General features: G+C 44.0%; 2 protein-coding genes and 1 long non-coding RNA gene across 8 annotated transcripts in view; 2 read left to right on the plus strand and 1 right to left on the minus strand.

Annotated features, from left to right (window-relative positions):
• On the minus strand, nt 1-17,015 carry LOC147375256 (uncharacterized). Of its 3 annotated transcripts, none has more exons than XR_015158456.1 (3): nt 16,851-17,015; nt 7,330-7,472; nt 1-136 (listed from the first exon to the last, which is right to left on the minus strand). It is a non-coding gene; the product is annotated as an uncharacterized LOC147375256 (long non-coding RNA). The 3 variants fall into 3 exon arrangements; XR_015158454.1 differs by having other exon boundaries at nt 7,330-7,817; nt 16,851-16,984; XR_015158453.1 differs by lacking the exon at nt 1-136 and having other exon boundaries at nt 6,507-7,817; nt 16,851-16,984.
• Nucleotides 16,583-18,527, plus strand: part of NSUN4 (NOP2/Sun RNA methyltransferase 4) — a 23,406-nt gene continuing 21,461 nt past the window's right edge. For all 4 annotated transcript variants that reach the window (XR_015158450.1, XM_086386591.1, XM_086386610.1 and 1 more), the window contains exon 1: nt 16,583-16,688. Coding sequence is in view for 2 of the 4 variants with exons in the window: in XM_086386591.1 (XP_086242717.1) it covers nt 16,596-16,688 (93 nt within the window). In the remaining 2 variants the exon portion in view is untranslated. The remainder of the gene's footprint in view (nt 16,689-18,527) is intronic.
• Nucleotides 16,963-18,527, plus strand: part of LOC147375258 (sperm head and tail associated protein-like) — a 2,944-nt gene continuing 1,379 nt past the window's right edge. Inside the window, exon 1 of the mRNA XM_086386488.1 lies at nt 16,963-18,282. Coding sequence (XP_086242614.1) covers nt 17,343-18,282 — 940 coding nt within the window. The 5' untranslated portion in view covers nt 16,963-17,342. The remainder of the gene's footprint in view (nt 18,283-18,527) is intronic.

Below are 18,527 nucleotides of genomic sequence, written 5' to 3' on the forward strand. Positions count from 1 at the left end.
TATATAATAATTATTTTATTAGAGAAAGTACACTGGAGAAGTCTAGCAGACGGATGAAAGCTGACATCACCAATAATGGGACAGATAAACGGACCTCTTACAGGCAGCAATGAGAAGAACACAGCATCACAGATTCCTGTAAGATACAGGTAAGATAAATCCAACCAGGTAAATTGAGGAACATTCTATAAAATAGTACATTGTACAAAATAATCCTTACTTGTGTCAAGGGTGTGATAGTCAAGATGGCTGAACCATTTCACACAGGAGACTAGAGAGACAACACATGCAACAAGTGACTCTAACCTGGATCCTTTTGTTAAGGGTATTACTGGGACAGTTGGTAAAACTTAAATGGAGTCTGAATTAGATGTCAGTGACTTAATCAATGTTAAAGCTTAGAATTATTAAAAACAAAAACATTGTAGTAAGTTCCAAGCATGTGGAATAGAGGCCAACTTGTAGTCCTGTGAACCATCCATAAGCCTATGTCTAGAGTTAGAACTTGGCACATTTCCCCATAAAAACAGTAAATTGTGATAAGGCTCCACAGTTACCACTAATAAGCTATGTAGCCTAAGGGATAGGCAAAAATGTTCCCTGTTCCAATTGGGGAGACAGGCTAGGTCAGCACTGTTCAATAGAGCAGTGTGCAGTGACGACAAAGTTCTCTTCTGTATTGTCCAATATGCTAATGTGGCTAATGTGACTGAGGTACTGAGTTTTAAATTTTATTTAATTATAATTAACTTTGAAAAGATCATGTCATCTGGTCCCATCACTTCATGGGAAATAGATGGGGAAACAGTGGAAACAGTGTCAGACTTAATTTTTTGGGCTCCAAAATCACTGCAGATGGTGATTGCAGCCATGAAATTAAAAGACGCTTACTCCTTGGAAGGAAAGTTATGACCAACCTAGATAGCATATTGAAAAGCAGAGACATTACTTTGCCAACAAAGGTCCGTCTAGTCAAGGCTATGGTTTTTCCAGTAGTCATGTATGGATGTGAGAGTTGGACTGTGAAGAAAGCTGAGCACCGAAGAATTGATGCTTTTGAACTGTGGTGTTGGAGAAGACTTGAGAGTCCCTTGGACTGCAAGGAGATCCAACCAGTCCATTCTAAAGGGGATCAGTCCTGGGTGTTCTTTGGAAGGAATGATGCTAAAGCTGAAACTCCAGTACTTTGGCCACCTCATGAGAAGAGCTGACTCATTGGAAAAGACTCTGATCCTGGGAGGGATTGGGGGCAGGAGGAGAAGGGGACGACAGAGGATGAGATGGCTGGATGGCATCACCGACTCAATGGATGTGAGTTTGAGTGAACTCCAGGAGATGGTGATAGACAGGGAGGCCTGGCGTGCTGCGATTCATGGGGTCACAAAGAGTTGGACACGACTGAGTGACTGAACTGAACTGAACTTTGAATTAATTTATATTCAATAGTCGTGTGTGGTTACTATGTTAGACAGCAGAGGACTAGAAGTTGCATCTGAGTGATAAATGAGGGAAACAGGCCCTCCAGGCCCTGGAAAATTGCCTTTATACTGCAGTCAACTGTTGCTTTGTAGAAAGGCACAAGCAGTGTTGCCAGATCACTTGTTTTATGTGAAATCTCTCTGTTGTTAAATGTGAACAACTAACTTTTCAAAGCATTAGGCTAAATAAAACACACCTATGGGCTGGGGCTTTAGCTCACTTGTTTGCAACCTTTAGTTTGCACATGAGAAAGACCTATATAGTAGTAAATAGTCATACACAGAAAGTGAGCCATGCCAGAAATCAGTGCTTTGTGCTTCAGAAATAATCAGCAGACTGATATTCAATATAGCCTGCAAGACTCAGGCTTCACAGGCATACATGGTAATGGAGCTTCTGAGAATCTGAAGGATTGTGTTTGGAAATATGGGGCAAAGGGCTACTTTAATCTAGAAGCTCTTTGAGCCTATTATCCTAGCTACAGGGATGGCCAGCATCTTCCAGCCACTTCTGACTTAGAACCCACTTTAACAGTTATGTATAATCCTCCCAAATACCCATATATAATAAGTTCCGTACATATGAACCTTCAAGTTTTGAACTTTCAAAGATGTAAACATGTGTTTGTATGTAAGTTCACATGTCTGGCACACATTGTCACATGCATGCATCCTCTACAAGTGGTGGTGTTTCTGTGTACTGTATAGTACTGTATAGAGCACAGCAGTACAGAATCTATTTCAAGCACAGGATGTCCAGAAGCAAGTATAAAAGCAGCAGTGATGTAGCTGGTACTGCTAAGAAGCACCAAACAATAACAATGGAAACAAAAGTGAAAATAATTGAGAGTGGGGTGAGATGAAAAGATGGTAGATGTCACTTGTTCTTATAACATGAATTGCACTATTCTAAAGAAAACTGCTACTGCTACTGCTACTGCTAAGTCGCTTCAGTCATGTCTGACTCTGTGCGACCCCATAGACGGCAGCCTACCAGGCTCCCCCGTCCCTGGGATTCTCCAGGCAAGAACACTGGAGTGGGTTGCCATTTCCTTCTCCAATGTATAAAAGTGAAAGTGAAGTCACTCAGTCGTGTCCAACTCTTAGCGACCCCATGGACTGCGGCCCACCAGGATCCTCCGTCCATGGGATTTTCCAGGCAAGAGTACTGGGGTGGGGTGCCATTGCCTTCCCTTCTAAAGAACACAGAACTGTACAAAAAAGATCTTCATGACCAAGATAATCACGATGGTGTGATCACTCATCTAGAGCCAGACATCCTGGAATGTGAAGTCACGTGGGCCTTAGAAAGCATCACTACGAACAAAGTAGTGGAGGTGATGGAATCCCAGTTGAGCTATTTCAAATCCTGAAAGATAATGCTGTGAAAGTGCTGCACTCAATATGCCAGGAAATGTGGAAAACTCAGCAGTGGCCACAGGACTGGAAAAGGTCAGTTTTCATTCCAGTCCCAAAGAAAGGCAATGCCAAAGAATGCTCAAACTACCACACAGTTGCACTCATCTCACACGCTAGTAAAGTAATGCTCAAAATTCTCCAAGCCAGGCTTCAGCAATAAGTGAACCATGAACTTCCAGATGTTCAAGCTGGTTTTAGAAAAGGCAGAGGAACCAGAGATCAAATTGCCAACATCTGCTGGATCATCGAAAAAGCAAGAGAGTTCCAGAAAAACATCTATTTCTGCTTTATTGACTATGCCAAAGCCTTTGACTGTGTGGATCACAATAAACTGTGGAAAATTCTGAAAGAGATGGGAATACCAGACCATCTGATCTGCCTCTTGAGAAATCTGTATGCAGGTCAGGAAGCAACAGTTAGAACTGGACATGGAACAACAGACTGGTTCCAAATAGGAAAAGAAGTACGTCAATGCTGTATATTGTCACCCTGCTTATTTAACTTATGCAGAGTACATCATGAGAAACGCTGGGCTGGAAGAAGCACAAGATGGAATCAAGATTGCTGGGAGAAATATCAATAACCTCCGATATGCAGATGGCACCAGCCTTATGGCAGAAAGTGAAGAGGAACTAAAAAGCCTCTTGATGAAAGTGAAAGAGGAGAGTGGGAAAGTTGACGTAAAGCTCAACATTCAGAAAACTAAGATCATGGCATCCAGTCCCATTACTTCATGGGAAATAGATGGGGAAACAGTGGAAACAGTGTCAGACTTAATTTTTTGGGCTCCAAAATCACTGCAGATGGTGACTGCAGCCATGAAATTAAAAGACGCTTACTCCTTGGAAGGAAAGTTATGTCCAACCTAGATAGCATATTGAAAAGCAGAGACATTACTTTGCCAACAAAGGTTTGTCTAGTCAAAGCTATGGTTTTTCCAGTGGTCATGTATGGATGTGAGTTGGGCTGTGAAGTAGGCTGAGGGCCAAAGAATTGATGCTTTTGAACTGTGGTGTTGGAGAAGACTCTTGAGAGTCCCTTGGACTGCAAGGAGATCCAACCAGTCCATTCTGAAGGAGATCAGTCCTGGGTGTTCTTTGGAAGGACTGATGTTGAAGCTGAAACTCCAATACTTTGGCCCCCTCATGTGAAGAGTTGACTCATTGGAAAAGACTCTGATGCTGGGAGGGATTGGGGGCAGGAGGAGAAGGGGACGACAGAGGATGAGATGGCTGGATGGCATCACTGACTCAATGGACATGAATTTGGGCTAACTCCAGGAGTTGGTGATGGACAAGGAGGCCTGGCGTGCTGCAATTCATGGGGTTGCAAAGAGCTGGACACAACTGAACGACTGAACTGAACTGAAAGAACAAGATCGTGGAACATGTGAAGTCTGCTGTGCTGCTGCTGCTAAGTCGCTTCAGTCGTGTCCGACTCTGTGTGACACCATAGATGGCAGCCCACCAGACTCCCCTGTCCCTGGGATTCTCCAGGCAAGAACACTGGAGTGGGTTGCCATTTCCTTCTCTAATGCATGAAAGTGAAAAGTGAAAGTGAAGTCACTCAGTCGTGTCCGACTCTAGCGACCCCATGGACTGCAGCCCACCAGGCTCCTCCATCCATGGGATTCTCCAGGCAAGAGTACTGGAGTGGGGTGCCATTGCCTTCTCCCTGCTGTTTTAATGATGCCAACAATAATATCAAATAAATGTAGAAAAGTGATACAGAAACTTTTCGGTGTGTGGATGCAGGATCAACAACACTGTCAAGTTCTGCTTAGCTTAATGCTGATTCAAGAGAAAGCTAAAAGCCTTTATAAAGACTTGAAGAAGAAACACAGCGAAGAATCAGAAGGCACATCTTTTAATACTATATGTGGCAGGTTTCATCGGTCCAAGGCTAGAACCAGTCTTTACAATGTAAACGTACGTGGTGAGGCAGCAAGTGCAGATATGGTAGCTGCCTGGGAATTTACTGAAATGCTTCAAGAAATTACTGGTGAAGTCACTTATTTACCTGAGGAGGTTTTTAATGTGGATGAGACAGGACTGTACTGGAAGAGGATTCCAGATCAAAGTTACATCAGTAAGGAGGAAAAGTTGATGCCAGGCTATAAAGCAGCAAAGGACAGGCTAACTCCATTGTTTAGTGGCAATGTTTCCAGTGATTTGAAGCTGAAGCTTCTCGTTTATCATTCAGAGAACCCAAAAGCCCTTAAAAACATGGCCAAAGACTCTCCTTGTGTGAAACAGTAACTCCAAAGCCTGGGTTTCACAGACCATTTTTCAGAACCGATTTTTCCACCACTTTATCCCAGAGGTAGAGAAATCTTGCTTGGAAGGTATGTCCCATTCAATAGTCTTCTGCTGCTTGACAATACCCTGGGTCACCCCATTCATGGATGGCTCTCATCCCAACGTCAAAGCAGTGCACCTGCCACCAAATACTACGTTGCTCATCCAACCCATGGACAAGGGAGTTAGAGTGACTTTCCATCACATTTTTCATCAGATATAAAGGTGAATGATGAATCAGGAACAACCTTGTGTTAATTTTTAAAGGACTATAACATCTACAAGGACGTTAAAAAAAAAAAAAAAACTGACTTGGCTTGGCATGAAGTTACTGCTGTCACCATGAATGGGGTTTGGAAGAACCTTTGCCCACAGTTTGTTCATGATTTTCATGGATTTGAGAAGGTGGATGAAGAGTCCAAAGAGGTCTTCAGCAACTCAGTGACCCTGAGTGAGAAGCTGGAGCTAGATCTGTAAGGGGATGATTTCATTAAGCTCTTGTGCAACACAAGAAGGAAATCTGATAGAATTGGAGGCCCAGAGAAAGGACAAAGACAGGAAAGAGTTAAAAGAACTAAGTGAAGAACTGAAGAGAATTATGACACAGGAAATGGTGGGGGGGGATTTTCTTTGAGGCACTGTTAGTTTTTGAGGTGAATTTTTGACCCAAACATAGAACAGTACATGAAGCCTACAACAGCTGTTCAGAATGCAGTCTAGTGCCACGGTGTCATCTATGATAAGAAAAAAGAGCTACTACCCAGACATTACCGGATCATTTTTTCAAGACGGCAGATAGAATTGAATCCAGCAAAGAACCAGAACTTGTGCCATCAACATCATGCGTGAGTGAAATTGCAGCTTGCCCTCCATTTCCTCCTGTTGCTGATGGTCCTTCAGCTCTGCTATCTCCTCTCCCTCGTCCAGTCAGTAACTTTTTGTCTGTTCACTTGATGCCAGCCCATGTATGCCCCTGTATATATGTACTGTACTACTATACTTTTCAAGGTACTATACTGTAAGATTAAAACTGTTTTATTTTTTGTTTTTTAATATATTATCTGTATATAAACTATTCTAACCCTATTAGTATAGTACTATATAGCCAATTGTGTTAGTTGGTTGCCTAGGCTAACTTTGTTGAACTTACAAATTGGACTTTTGCATGTGCTCATGGAACAGAACTTGTTCATATGTAGGGGACTTACTGTACATGGTAGTACTATATTTTTTGTATGTAATCCAATCATTTTCAAACATTTATTAAGTTTTCAAACAAACAACAAAGCTGAAATTTTACAGTGAACAGCCCTAAACTCATTACTCAGATTTTAGTGAATATTTAGCAGTGTTACTATACTTGTTTTATCATAAAAAGGAAGGAGTTAACCAGAGAGAGAGAGCTCTGAATTCAGCTTCAGATCAGATCAGTCGCTCAGTTGTGTCCGACTCTTTTCGACCCCATGAATCGCAGCACGCCAGGCCTCCCTGTCCATCACCAACTCCCGGAGTTCACTCAGACTCATGTCCATCGAGTCAGTGATGCCATCCAGCCATCTCATCCTCTGTCGTCCCCTTCTCCTCTTGCCCCCAATCCCTCCCAGCATCAGAGTCTTTTCCAATGAGTCAACTCTTTGCATGAGGTGGTCAAAGTACTGGAGTTTCAGCTTTAGCATCATTCCTTCCAAAGAAATCCCAGGGCTGATCTCCTTTAGAATGGACTGGTTAGATCTCCTTGCAGTCCAAGGGACTCTCAAGAGTCTTCTCCAACACCACAGTTCAAAAGCATCAATTCTTTGGCGCTCAGCCTTCTTCACAGTCCAACTCTCACATCCATACATGACCACTGGAAAAACCATAGCCTTGACTAGACAAACCTTTGTTGGCAAAGTAATGTCTCTGCTTTTCAATATGCTATCTAGGTTGGTCATAACTTTCCTTCCAAGGAGTAAGCGTCTTTTAATTTCATGGCTGCAGTCACCATCTGCAGTGATCTTGGAGCCCAGAAAAATAAAGTCTGACACTGTTTCCACTGTTTCCCCATCTATTTCCCATGAAGTAATGGGACTGGATGCCATGATCTTTGTTTTCTGAATGTTGAGCTTTAAGCCAACTTTTTCACTCTCCTCTTTCACCTTCATCAAGAGGCTTTTTAGTTCCTCTTCACTTTCTGCCATAAGGGTGGTGTCATCTGCATATCTGAGGTTATTGATATTTCTCCCAGCAATCTTGATTCCAGCTTGTGTTTCTTCCAGTCCAGCGTTTCTCATGATGTACTCTGCATATAAGTTAAATAAACAGGGTGACAATATACAGCCTTGACATACTCCTTTTCCTATTTGGAACCAGTCTGTTGTTCCATGTCCAGTTCTAACTGTTGCTTCCTGACCTGCATATAGGTTTCTCAAGAGGCAGATCAGGTGGTCTGGTATTCCCATCTCTTTCAGAATTTTCCACAGTTTATTGTGATCCACACAGTCAAAGGCTTTGGCATAGTCAATAAAGCAGAAATAGATGTTTTTCTGGAACTCTCTTGCTTTTTCCATGATCCAGCGGATGTTGGCGATTTGATCTCTGGTTCCTCTGCCTCTGAGGATGCTTAAGTGTGTTGCTGAATACTAAGCTGCAAAAGAGTAGAATGAAACTTCACATACCCAGACAAAGAACTACTGGGTAACTGTAAACTAAGTAATTCCCAAAGCTGTATGCAGAGGGCTAGGAGATGTTTGAGTTTTGACCAGCTATTGTGGAGAATTCCCATTCAACTTGAACTCCAGAAAGGGATACCTCTCCAGGGCTAAAACTAGCCATAGAGAGAAGCTACACAAGATAGGCTATAACAAATCTTTAAAAAAGGAACCTTGAAAGGATCAAGCTGATTCACAAACACACAAAAACCCTGGGTGCCTGCCAGAACAAATTCTAAGACATTTTAAAGAAGACAGCTAAATCCAGCATTCAGCAATGTAAATTTCACAATACCAAGTGCTCAGTAAAAAAAATTAAAAACTGCCAGACAGACATACAAAGAAGCAGGTAAATGTGACCAGGAGAAAAATAGTAAACAGATTCTTGGGCATGTATCTGGAGAAAACTATAATTCAAAAAGATACATATACCTCGATGCCCATTGCAGCACTATTTTCAATACCCAGAACATGGGAGCAACCTAAATGTCCATCTACAGATAAATGGATAAAGATGTGGTATGTATACACAACACAATATTACTCAGCCACAAAACAAAGAATGAAATAATGCCATTTGCAGCAACATCAAGATTGCCGGGAGAAATATCAATAACCTCAGATATGCAGATGACAACACCCTTATGGCAGAAAGTGAAGAAGAACTAAAAACCCTCTTGATGAAAGTGAAAGAGGAGAGTGGGAAAGTTGGCGTAAAGCTCAACATTCAGAACACTAAGATCATGGCATCTGTTCCCATCACTTCATGGGAAATAGATGGGGAAACAGTGGAAACAGTGTCAGACTTTATTTTTTGTGCTCCAAGATCACTGCAGATGGTGATTGCAGCCATGAAATTAAAAGATGCTTACTCCTTGGAAGGAAAGTTATGACCAACCTAGATAGCATATTGAAAAGCAGAGATATTACTTTGCCAACAAAGGTCTGTCTAGTCAAGGCTATGGTTTTTCCAGTGGTCATGTATGGATGTGAGTTGGACTGTGAAGAATGCTGAGCACTGAAGAATTGATGCTTTTGAACTGTGGTGTTGGAGAAGACTCTTGAGAGTCCCTTGGACTGCAAGGAGATCCAACCAGTCCATCTTAAAGGAGATCAGTCTTGGGTGTTCATTGGAAGGACTGATGTTGAAGCTGAAACTCCAATACTTTGGCTACTTGATGCGAAGTGCTGGCTCATTGGAAAAGACCCTGATGCTGGGAAAGATTGAGGGCAGGAGGAGAAGGGGATGACAGAGGATGAGATGGTTGGATGGCATCACCTACCTGGACATGGGTTTGGGTGAACTCTGGGAGTTGGTGATGGACAGGGAGGCGTGGTGTGCTGTGGTTCATGGGGTCACAAAGAGTAAGACACGACTGAGCGACTGAACTGAACTAAACAAATTTTAATGTAACAGACTATGAAAAGTTCGTTGATATGGTTTCAGATTTCACATTGCTACTGACCTTAAAGGAAACTACCACTTGTCAAATTTTGGTATAGTATCAAAGAATATTCATAGTTATCTTGAAAGGCTATAAAAATGTACCTCTCTTTTCTAACTACATATTTGTGTGAGACTGGATTTTTTAATGTATACTTCAACTAAAACAACATATTACAACACACCAAGGAAGAATTTTGGCCACCTGATGTGAAGAGCTGACTCATTTGAAAAGACCCTGATGCTGGGAAAGACTGAAGGTGGGAGAAGAAGGGGACGACAGAGGATGAGATGGTTGGATGGCATCACTGACTCAGTGGGCAGTGAGTTTGAATAAACTCCGGGAGTTGGTGATGGACAGGGAAGCCTGGTATGCTGCAGTCCATGGGGTTGCAGAGAGTCGGACATGACTGAGTGACTGAACTGAACTGAACTGAGGAAGAATATCTAAGAATCCAGCTTTACTAAGCCAGACATTAATTTGCAAGAGATTTGTTTTTTAATATATTTAAAAAATTTATTTGGCTGCACTGGGTCTTAGTTGTAGCATGTGGGATCTAGTTTCCTGACCAAGGATCAAACCTGGGCCCCCTGGACTGCAAATGCAGAGTTTTAGCCACTGGACCACCAGAGAAGTCCCTTTGCAAGAGATTTTTAAAACAATGCCAATATTTTGACTAAATTTCTTTTAGGAAAATATAGTTATTTTTCATATAAATATTTATGTTAGCATGTAATGGGCTTATTATTTTTTTAATGAATAAATATTTTCAAAAATTTGTTTTAATTTCTAAGCTGGCAAATATTGATAGACAAAGTAAACAAAATCTCAATAATGCTCAATACTCATTAACATTTTAAAGGGGTCCCGAGACCAAAATGTTTGAGAATCACTGATCTAGTCCAACCCTCTCCCCTTGTTCCCCCAGTTTCTAGATGGGAAGGAAGACCCTCCCCCAGTTTGGAGTGGGAAGGGTCCCTTCCCAGGGAGATTGTGGCTGTGGTCCTGACACTCCATATTTGGTTTAAGGTATATAGCAAAGTGATTCAGTTACAGATATACATATATCCATTATTTTGCAGATTCTTTTCCCATATAGGGTATTACTATGAGCTTTTTAAAAAAAGGTCTTTCTCTATACACATACCTCCCTCTACTTTATGATTGCTAGGCCCCTGTAACAGACTTCTTGGGGAAATTGTTTACTCTCACATCCCTGTTTCTCATTTTTCACTCACTCATTCAATAAATATTTGAGAGCTAACTATGTACCATATACAGTACTGGGGGCTGATAATTCAACAATGAATTAAACAAAATCCTTGCTTTTAAAAATATACATCCTATTGATGGGAGACATCCATAAAAATTGTCCAGAGCTTGTAAATGGGCTTGCAAATCCCAGAAGAAGATTACTGGGTGATATTTTATTGTAGTGCTGTGGTTTACCTTTGATTAAGGGACTTTCGAGGCGGCGCTAGTGGAAAAGAGCCCACCTGCCAATGCAGGAGACATAAGAGATGTGGGTTCAACCCCTGGCTTGAGATCTGGAGAAGGGCATGGCAAACCACTCCAATATTCTTGCCTGGAGAATCCCACGGACAGAGGAACCTGGCAGGCTACAGGTCCATAGGATCGCAAAGAGTTGGACACAACTGAAGCAACTTAGCATGCATGCATACCTTGATTGATTTCACATTACTAAGTAATCTTACAACTTTGTACTAATAGAGGTTAACTTGTAAAAAACTGATGGCAATGCAAATCTTGTCTGCAAGCAATGCAAATAATTCCTATATGTAGAAATGGAAATGAATTTTTGTCCAGTAGAGATGGAATTTAATTCCCTCTGGTAAAAGAGATAATCTCTAACATTATAGTTTATTGCTTAATAGGAATATTAGTGTTTCTGCAACTATTAGCAAATTCATTTCAGTATTCCTCTGGCTGATAATCCAAATCTCTGAAACTCAAATTCTCATTTGAACAAGTCTTACCATCTCACTGGTTCCCTCATTATTTAAGATAATAATGGTTGAGCAGTTTATGATGATGAATAAAATCTTTGGCATGTGTTCATTTTATATTTTTATAAGTTATGTTTTTAACCTTTTGAAAATTATTTAGCAGACTATAAGAAAATAAATATATATCAGATGACAAGTCATAAGAATAAAACCAGGGTAAGAGGAAGGCTATTAACTGGTGGTGTCATCTGTACTATTTTAGATACGGCCAATCAGTCAATAAGTTCTGTACTTCTCTCTCCACTGTAAGTGGAATTCATCCTCTTCTCTCTATCTTCATAGCCACCACACAATCCAGACCATGGTCTTCTCTCATCTTATCTCTCTACCTTCCTCCCATCTACTCTGAACATTGGCTATCAGATAATCATTTTTAAAAGCAATTATCTGATCATGTCCCTCCTTTTCACTGGTTCCTATGGTGGAGTCAAGTTCTGTGGGGTCTCAGTTCAGTGGCTCAGTCATGTCGGACTCTTTGCGACCCCATGGACTGCAGCATGCCAGGCTTCCCTGTCCATCACCAACTCCCAGAGCTTGCTCAAACTTATGTCCATCAAATTGGTGATGCCATCCAACCATCTCATCCTCTGTTGTCCCCTTCTCCTCCTGCCTTCCATCTTTCCCAGCATCAGGGTCTTTTCCAAGGAGTCAGTTCTTTGCATCAGGTGGCCAAAGTATTGAAGTTTTAGCTTCAGCATCAGCCCTTCCAATGAATATTCAGGACTGATTTCTTTTAGGATGGATTGGTTGGATCTCCTTGCAGTCCAAGGGACTCTCAGAGTCTTCTCCAGCACCACAGTTCAAAAGCATCAATTTTTAGGCGCTCAGCTTTCTTTATAGTCCAACTCTCACATCCATACATGACTACTGGAAAAACCATAGCCTTGACTAGACGGACCTTTGTTGGAAAAGTAATGTGGCCTGAAGCTTACAAAATTCGGGAGACCATCTTTTAAAAAAATACAAAAATTAGGTACGCGCCTTGAATGGGGGAGTACAAATGACATGTCCTGAAGCTTCAGCTTCATTGCAAAACCTCAGTAGCCTCGTTTTTCACTACCTCTGGATCTCTCTCCATACAAGTTCTTCCTAGAAGGCTCTTCTTGCTTCATTTTGCCTACCTAACTCTTTCTGTACTCAACAATCAGTTCGTAGTCCTCCTTTATCCCTCAACTGGGTTAGGGGAATTTACAGAGTCTCTCCTAAAGCTACAAGCATTCAGACGGAGCCACCATTCTCCACAAATGATTGCTCTTTTTTCAGACCCTCAAAAGATCCCTGGAGAAGGAAATGGCAACCAACTCCAGTATTTTGGCCTGGAGATTCCTGTGGACTGAGGTGCCTGGTGAGCTACAGTTTCAGTACAGTAGCTCAGTCATGTACGACTCTTTGTGACCCCATGAATTGCAGCACGCCAGGCCTCCCTGTCCATCACCAACTCCCAGAGTTCACCCAAACCCATGTCCATCGAGTCAGTGATGCCATCCAGCCATCTCATCCTCTGTCGTCCCCTTCTCCTCCTGCCCCCAATCCCTCCCAGCATCAGGGTCTTTTCCAATGAGTCAACTCTTTCCATGAGGTGGCCAAAGTATTGGAGTTTCAGCTTCAGTATCAGTCCTTCCAATGAACACCCAGGACTGATCTCCTTTAGAATGGACTGGTTGGAATCTCCTTGCAGTCCAAGGGACTCTCAAGAGTCTTCTCCAACACCACAGTTCAAAAGCATCAATTCTTCGGTGCTCAGCTTTCTTCACAGTCCAACTCTCACATCCATACATGACCACAGGAAAAACCATAGCCTTGACTAGACAGACCTTTGTTGGCAAAGTAATGTCTCTGCTTTTGAATATGCTATCTAGGTTGGTCATAACTTTCCTTCCAAGAAGTAAGCGTCTTTTAATGTCATGGCTGCAATCACCATCTGCAGTGATTTTGGAGCCCAAAAAATTAAGTCTGACACTGTTTCCACTGTTTCCCCATCTATTTCCCATGAAGTGATGGGAACAGATGCCATGATCTTAGTTTTCAGAATGCTGAGCTTTACGTCAACTTCCCCACTCTCCTCTTTCACTTTCATCAAGAGGCTTTTTAGTTCCTCTTCACTTTCTGCCATAAGGGTGGTGTCATCTGCATATCTGAGGTTATTGATATTTCTCCTGGCAATCTTGATTCCAGCTTGTGCTTCTTCCAGCCCATCTGGAAGATGTACTCTGCATATAAGTTAAATAAGCAGGGTGACAATATACAGCCTTGTAGCTCTATATAGTCAGCAAAAACAAGACCAGGAGCTGACTGTGGCTCAGATCCTGAACTCCTTATTGCCAAATTCAGACTTAAATTGATGAAAGTAGGGAAAAGCACTAGACCATTCAGATATGACCTAAATCAACTCCCTTATGATTATACAGTGGAAGTGAAAAATAGATTTAAGGGACTAGATCTGATAGAGAGAGTGCCTGATGAACTATGGACAGAGGTTCGTGACATTGTACAGGAGACAGGGATCAAGACCATCCCCATGGAAAAGAAATGCAAAAAAGCAAAATGGCTGTCTGAGGAGGCCTTACAAATGGCTGTGAAAAGAAGAGAAGCGAAAAGCAAAGGAAAGATATAAGCATCTGAATGCAGAGTTCCTAAGAATAGCAAGGAGAGATAAGAAAGCCTTCCTCAGCAATCAGTGCAAAGAAATAGAGGAAAACAACAGAATGGGAAAGACTAGGGATCTCTTCAAGAAAAGTAGAGATACCAAGGGAACATTTCATGCAAAGATGGGCTCGATAAAGGACAGAAATGGTAGGGACCTAACAGAAGCAGAAGATATTAAGAAGAGGTGGCAAGAATACACAGAAGAACTGTACAAAAGAGAGCTTCATGACCCAGCTAATCACGATGGTGTGATCACTGACCTAGAGCCAGACATCCTGGAATGTGAAGTCACGTGGGCCTTAGGAAGCATCACTACGAACAAAACTAGTGGAGGTGATGGAATTCCAGTTGAGCTATTTCAAATCCTGAAAGATGATGCTGTGAAAGTGCTGCACTAAATATGCCAGCAAATTTGGAAAACTCAGCAGTGGCCACAGGACTGGAAAAGGTCAGTTTTCATTCCAGTTCCAAAGAAAGGCAATGCCAAAGAATGCTCAAACAAACTACTTAGCACTTAGCACTTAGCACTACTGCCGCTACTGCTGATAAGTTGTGTCAGTCGTTTCCGACTCTGTGCGACCCCATAGATGGCAGCCCACCAGGCTCCTCCATCCCTGGGATTCTCCAGGCAAGAATACTGGAGTGGGTTGCCATTTCCTTCTCCAGTGCATGAAAGTGAAAAGTGAAAGTGAAGTTGCTCAGTTGCATTTGACTCTTCGGGATCCCAGGGACTGTAGCCTACCAGGCACCTCCGTCCGTGGGATATTCCAGGCACGAGTACTGGAGTGGGTTGCCATTGCCTTCTCCCATTCACAAGCTAAGGACGCTCAAGCTACCAGAAGTTAGGAGGGGGCACAGAACAGGTTTTCCCTCAGAGCTGTCAGATGGAACCAACCTTGATTAAGGGTTTCTAGACTCCCCATATGTGAGACTGTAAACTTCTGTTGTTTAAGCCACTAAGTTTATGGAACTTTGTTATGGAAGCCCAAGGGAACTCATACATATGCCAAAGTAAAGACTGTGGCTTTTCCACAGGGAAAAGGAAGTCACTGGAGAGTTTTTTGTGGGAGTTCATATGGCCATTCTCCAATTTAGAAAACAGTTTCATAGTCATACGTGTATATATGGATCAGAGCAGGAAATGCTAGAGGGAGGACTCAAATTTTATGATAAATGGTGGGGGATCTATCTAGTTTGGACTCAATCCAAGGATGCTTTCCGATACACATGCAGGCAGGCTTTAAATGGGGGACACTCAGATGAATTATGGCAGGCTAGATATTTCGGTTAAGGTAATTAATTAAAAATTTATAATTGATTTCAATATCTCTACCTTTGTTCTCTGCATCTCAGGGTTTGAGCAGTCTCTTTTAAGTATACATTGTTTCATTTTTTTTTTCTTTTTTGGCCATGCAGAGACATTACTTTGCCAACAAAGGTCCGTCTAGTCAAGGCTATGGGTGTTCCTGTGGTCATGTATGGATGTGAGAGTTCGACTGTGAAGAAGGCTGAGCACCGAAGAATCGATGCTTTTGAACTGTGGTGTTGGAAAAGACTCTTGAGAGTCCCTTGGACTGCAAGGAGATCCAACCAGTCCATTCTAAAGGAGATCAGCCCTGGGTGTTCTTTGGAAGGAATGATGCTAAAGCTGAAACTCCAGTACTTTGGCCACGTCATGCGAAGAGTTGACTCATTGGAAAAGAATGATGCTGGGAGGGATTGGGGGCAGGAGGGGAAGGGGACGATAGAGTATGAGATGGCTGGATGGTATCACTGACTCGATGGACGTGAGTCTGAGTGAACTCCGGGAGTTGGTGATGGACAGGGAGGCCTGGCGTGCTGCGATTCATGGGGTCGCAAAGAGTTGGACACGACTGAGCAACTGAACTGAACTGAGTGCAGCATGTTGGGAATGTTAGTTCCGAAACCAGGCATCAAACACATATCCCCTGCATTGGCAGCTCGGAGTCTTAATTGTACTCATCTCACACGCTAGTAGAGTAACGCTCAAAATTCTCAAGCCAGGCTTCAGCAATACGTGAACCGTGAACTTCCAGATGTTCAAGCTGGTTTTAGAAAAGGCAGAGGAACCAGAGATCAAATTGCCAACATCTGCTGGATTATGGAAAAAGCAAGAGAGTTCCAGAAAAACATCTATTTCTGCTTTATTGACTATGCCAAAGCCTTTTACTGTGTGGATCACAATAAACTGTGGAAAATTCTGAAAGAGATGGGCATGCCAGACCACCTGACCTGCCTCTTGAGAAACCTGTATACAGGTCAGGAAGCAACAGTTAGAACTGGACATGGAACAACAGACTGGTTCAAATAGGAAAAGGAGTACGTCAAGGGCTACAGTTTAGAGGGTCGCAAAGAGTCGGACATGACTGAGCGACTAAAAACAACAACAGCAAGAACAACAAAAGATCCCTAGCTGGGCGGGGTTTGCACTCGCGTCGTATCGGAGGGCGGAGCCCCAAGAGAGTCAGCCGTAACGCTCTCCCCTTTTCGTCCACAGTGGGGCACACCACCTCTCCGGAACCTGAGCGTCTGCTTTTGAGGTTCCGGTCGGAATTACAAAGCGGCGCACGACGACATGGCTGCGCTGGTAGTGAGAGGTGTTCGGGACATGCTGAAGCGTGCGGACTTCGCGACAGTCCCGCGGAGACAACGACATAAGAAGAAATGGGTAAGGTCCAGTGACGGCAGCCTTTTACCGCCGCCCCTCGGGAAACTTATCCAGCCCTGTCACATCTCGCACCCTCAGTTCGTTCGCTACTCCAGCGCCGCTGGAACGCTTTGGGTCACCTTTCCCCCACCCTTCAGGCGGCGTGACTAGGTGCCTTCTCACCTCTGTAGTCTTCGCCTCTCGCCGCCTTTTTATTTCGTCACAAGTCTTCGGCTGCCCCTCTAGTTAGGTCTGCGGACTCCAGACTCCGCCCCTCTAAGTTACGTCATCACCTCCGCCCTCATTTTTTCAGTTCTGTCACGCCTCTTGTTTCCGGCACTTGGTTACCTTCCCCTGGACCCCCACTAACCTTTCCACCTCCCTTCCTCCCTTTCCCCCTCCCTCCCCTTTTTTCCCACCCTACCTCCCCTTCCCCGTCCCCCCATGACCTCTTCTCTTCCTTTCCTCCTAGACCTTCCTGCCCCGCCGTCCTCTCCGCTAGGAAAGTGACGTAGCGACTTACCCTTCCCTCCCGGGTCTCTGCTGCCCTCCGGGAGAGGATTCAACCCCATTCCTCACCCTCGAGCTGCCTCTGGCTCCCAGGAAAGGTTATAGCGACCACCTCCAGACCTTTCCCCCAAACCAGGCAAAAGGTTCAGCGACTCCTCCCACCTTATGGGCTCTCCCCACTTGTCCAGAGCCCCTTTCTCTGGCCTCACTTGTAGCCCTGAAATTTCTTCCCTAACCGGCCAGCCCTCCTCCCTACCCCGACCGATTCTTTGCCGGCCGCCACCGCCCTCCTCCCCAACCCCGCAGGCTCTTCCGCGCCCAGGGGGATGTTTTGAACCCAGTTCTCCACACCTAGGAAGGCCCTCCTGCCGGGAGCCTATCCTGTCGGGTTCGTCCCCTCCAAGTCCTTGTGTTGAGCGGTTCCGCCTTGTGGGGTCACCTCCTGCCCGTCAGCGGAGCCCTCACTGCAGCTGGATCAGCCCTCCGAGAACACCACGTCCCTGTCCCCGAGGCCCTTACATAGACCAGCACAGTTACCTCTGTTACTATGGTGGATACCCTCCAGCCCTGGTAACCAACCCGGTGACCTCCCCACCCCTTACTCATGTGCCTTTGGAAACTGGCCCCGTGATTTCACCGCCTCTTACTCACAGGTCCTTGGGAACTGGGCTTGTAATTTCACCTCCCCTTGCCCATCGGCACATGGAAACTAGACCTATAATTTCTTCACCTCCTCAGAGGATTTTGGATACTGGGCCCATGACCTCTACTCTGCTTTCTTCCTGGTCCTCAGGGAGAAGTTACAATGATCCTCCTCTTTCCTCAGCATCTTCCCCACCCACTGACAACTTTTACCATGGCCATGTTAAGCGTCCAGACTCTCATGAACCTAAACCACAGCTTGACCCGACTTTTGGGAAAAATTATTGTGGCTCCCCACTTTCCTCTCAACCAGGCACATCTAGTTGTCCCAGCTCACCTCAGGAGGGCTCTTATCACTATTCCCATCTTCTCCCAGAGGCCCACATACCTGCCCCTGGGAACCCTTACTATGCCATCCACCTATCCCCTGGGAGTACTGGCAACCCCCAGTTACAGGATTCCAGTAAGTCTTGCTTTGAGTCCATTTATTCCTGGGAGACTGGTGGGAGCTCTTATCTCCGAATAACCCCAGGTGCTATGATTTCTGGTCCCACCTGTCCCCAGGAACCACCTCTTCCCCTGTCCTCCCACTGTCCTTGTTCTGCCTTCTTCCCTTCACCTCCAGGCAACCAGTTTATGAATCCACCCCAGTCACCCCCCTGCAGAAGCTGTAAGGAATCCCCTCTCCCTGTGCCCATTTGTCCCCAA

Source organism: Bos grunniens, chromosome 3, assembly GCF_055505025.1.
Source record: "Bos grunniens cultivar Pamir isolate PY7600 chromosome 3, Bosgru_T2T1.0, whole genome shotgun sequence".
NCBI lineage: Eukaryota > Metazoa > Chordata > Mammalia > Artiodactyla > Bovidae > Bos > Bos grunniens.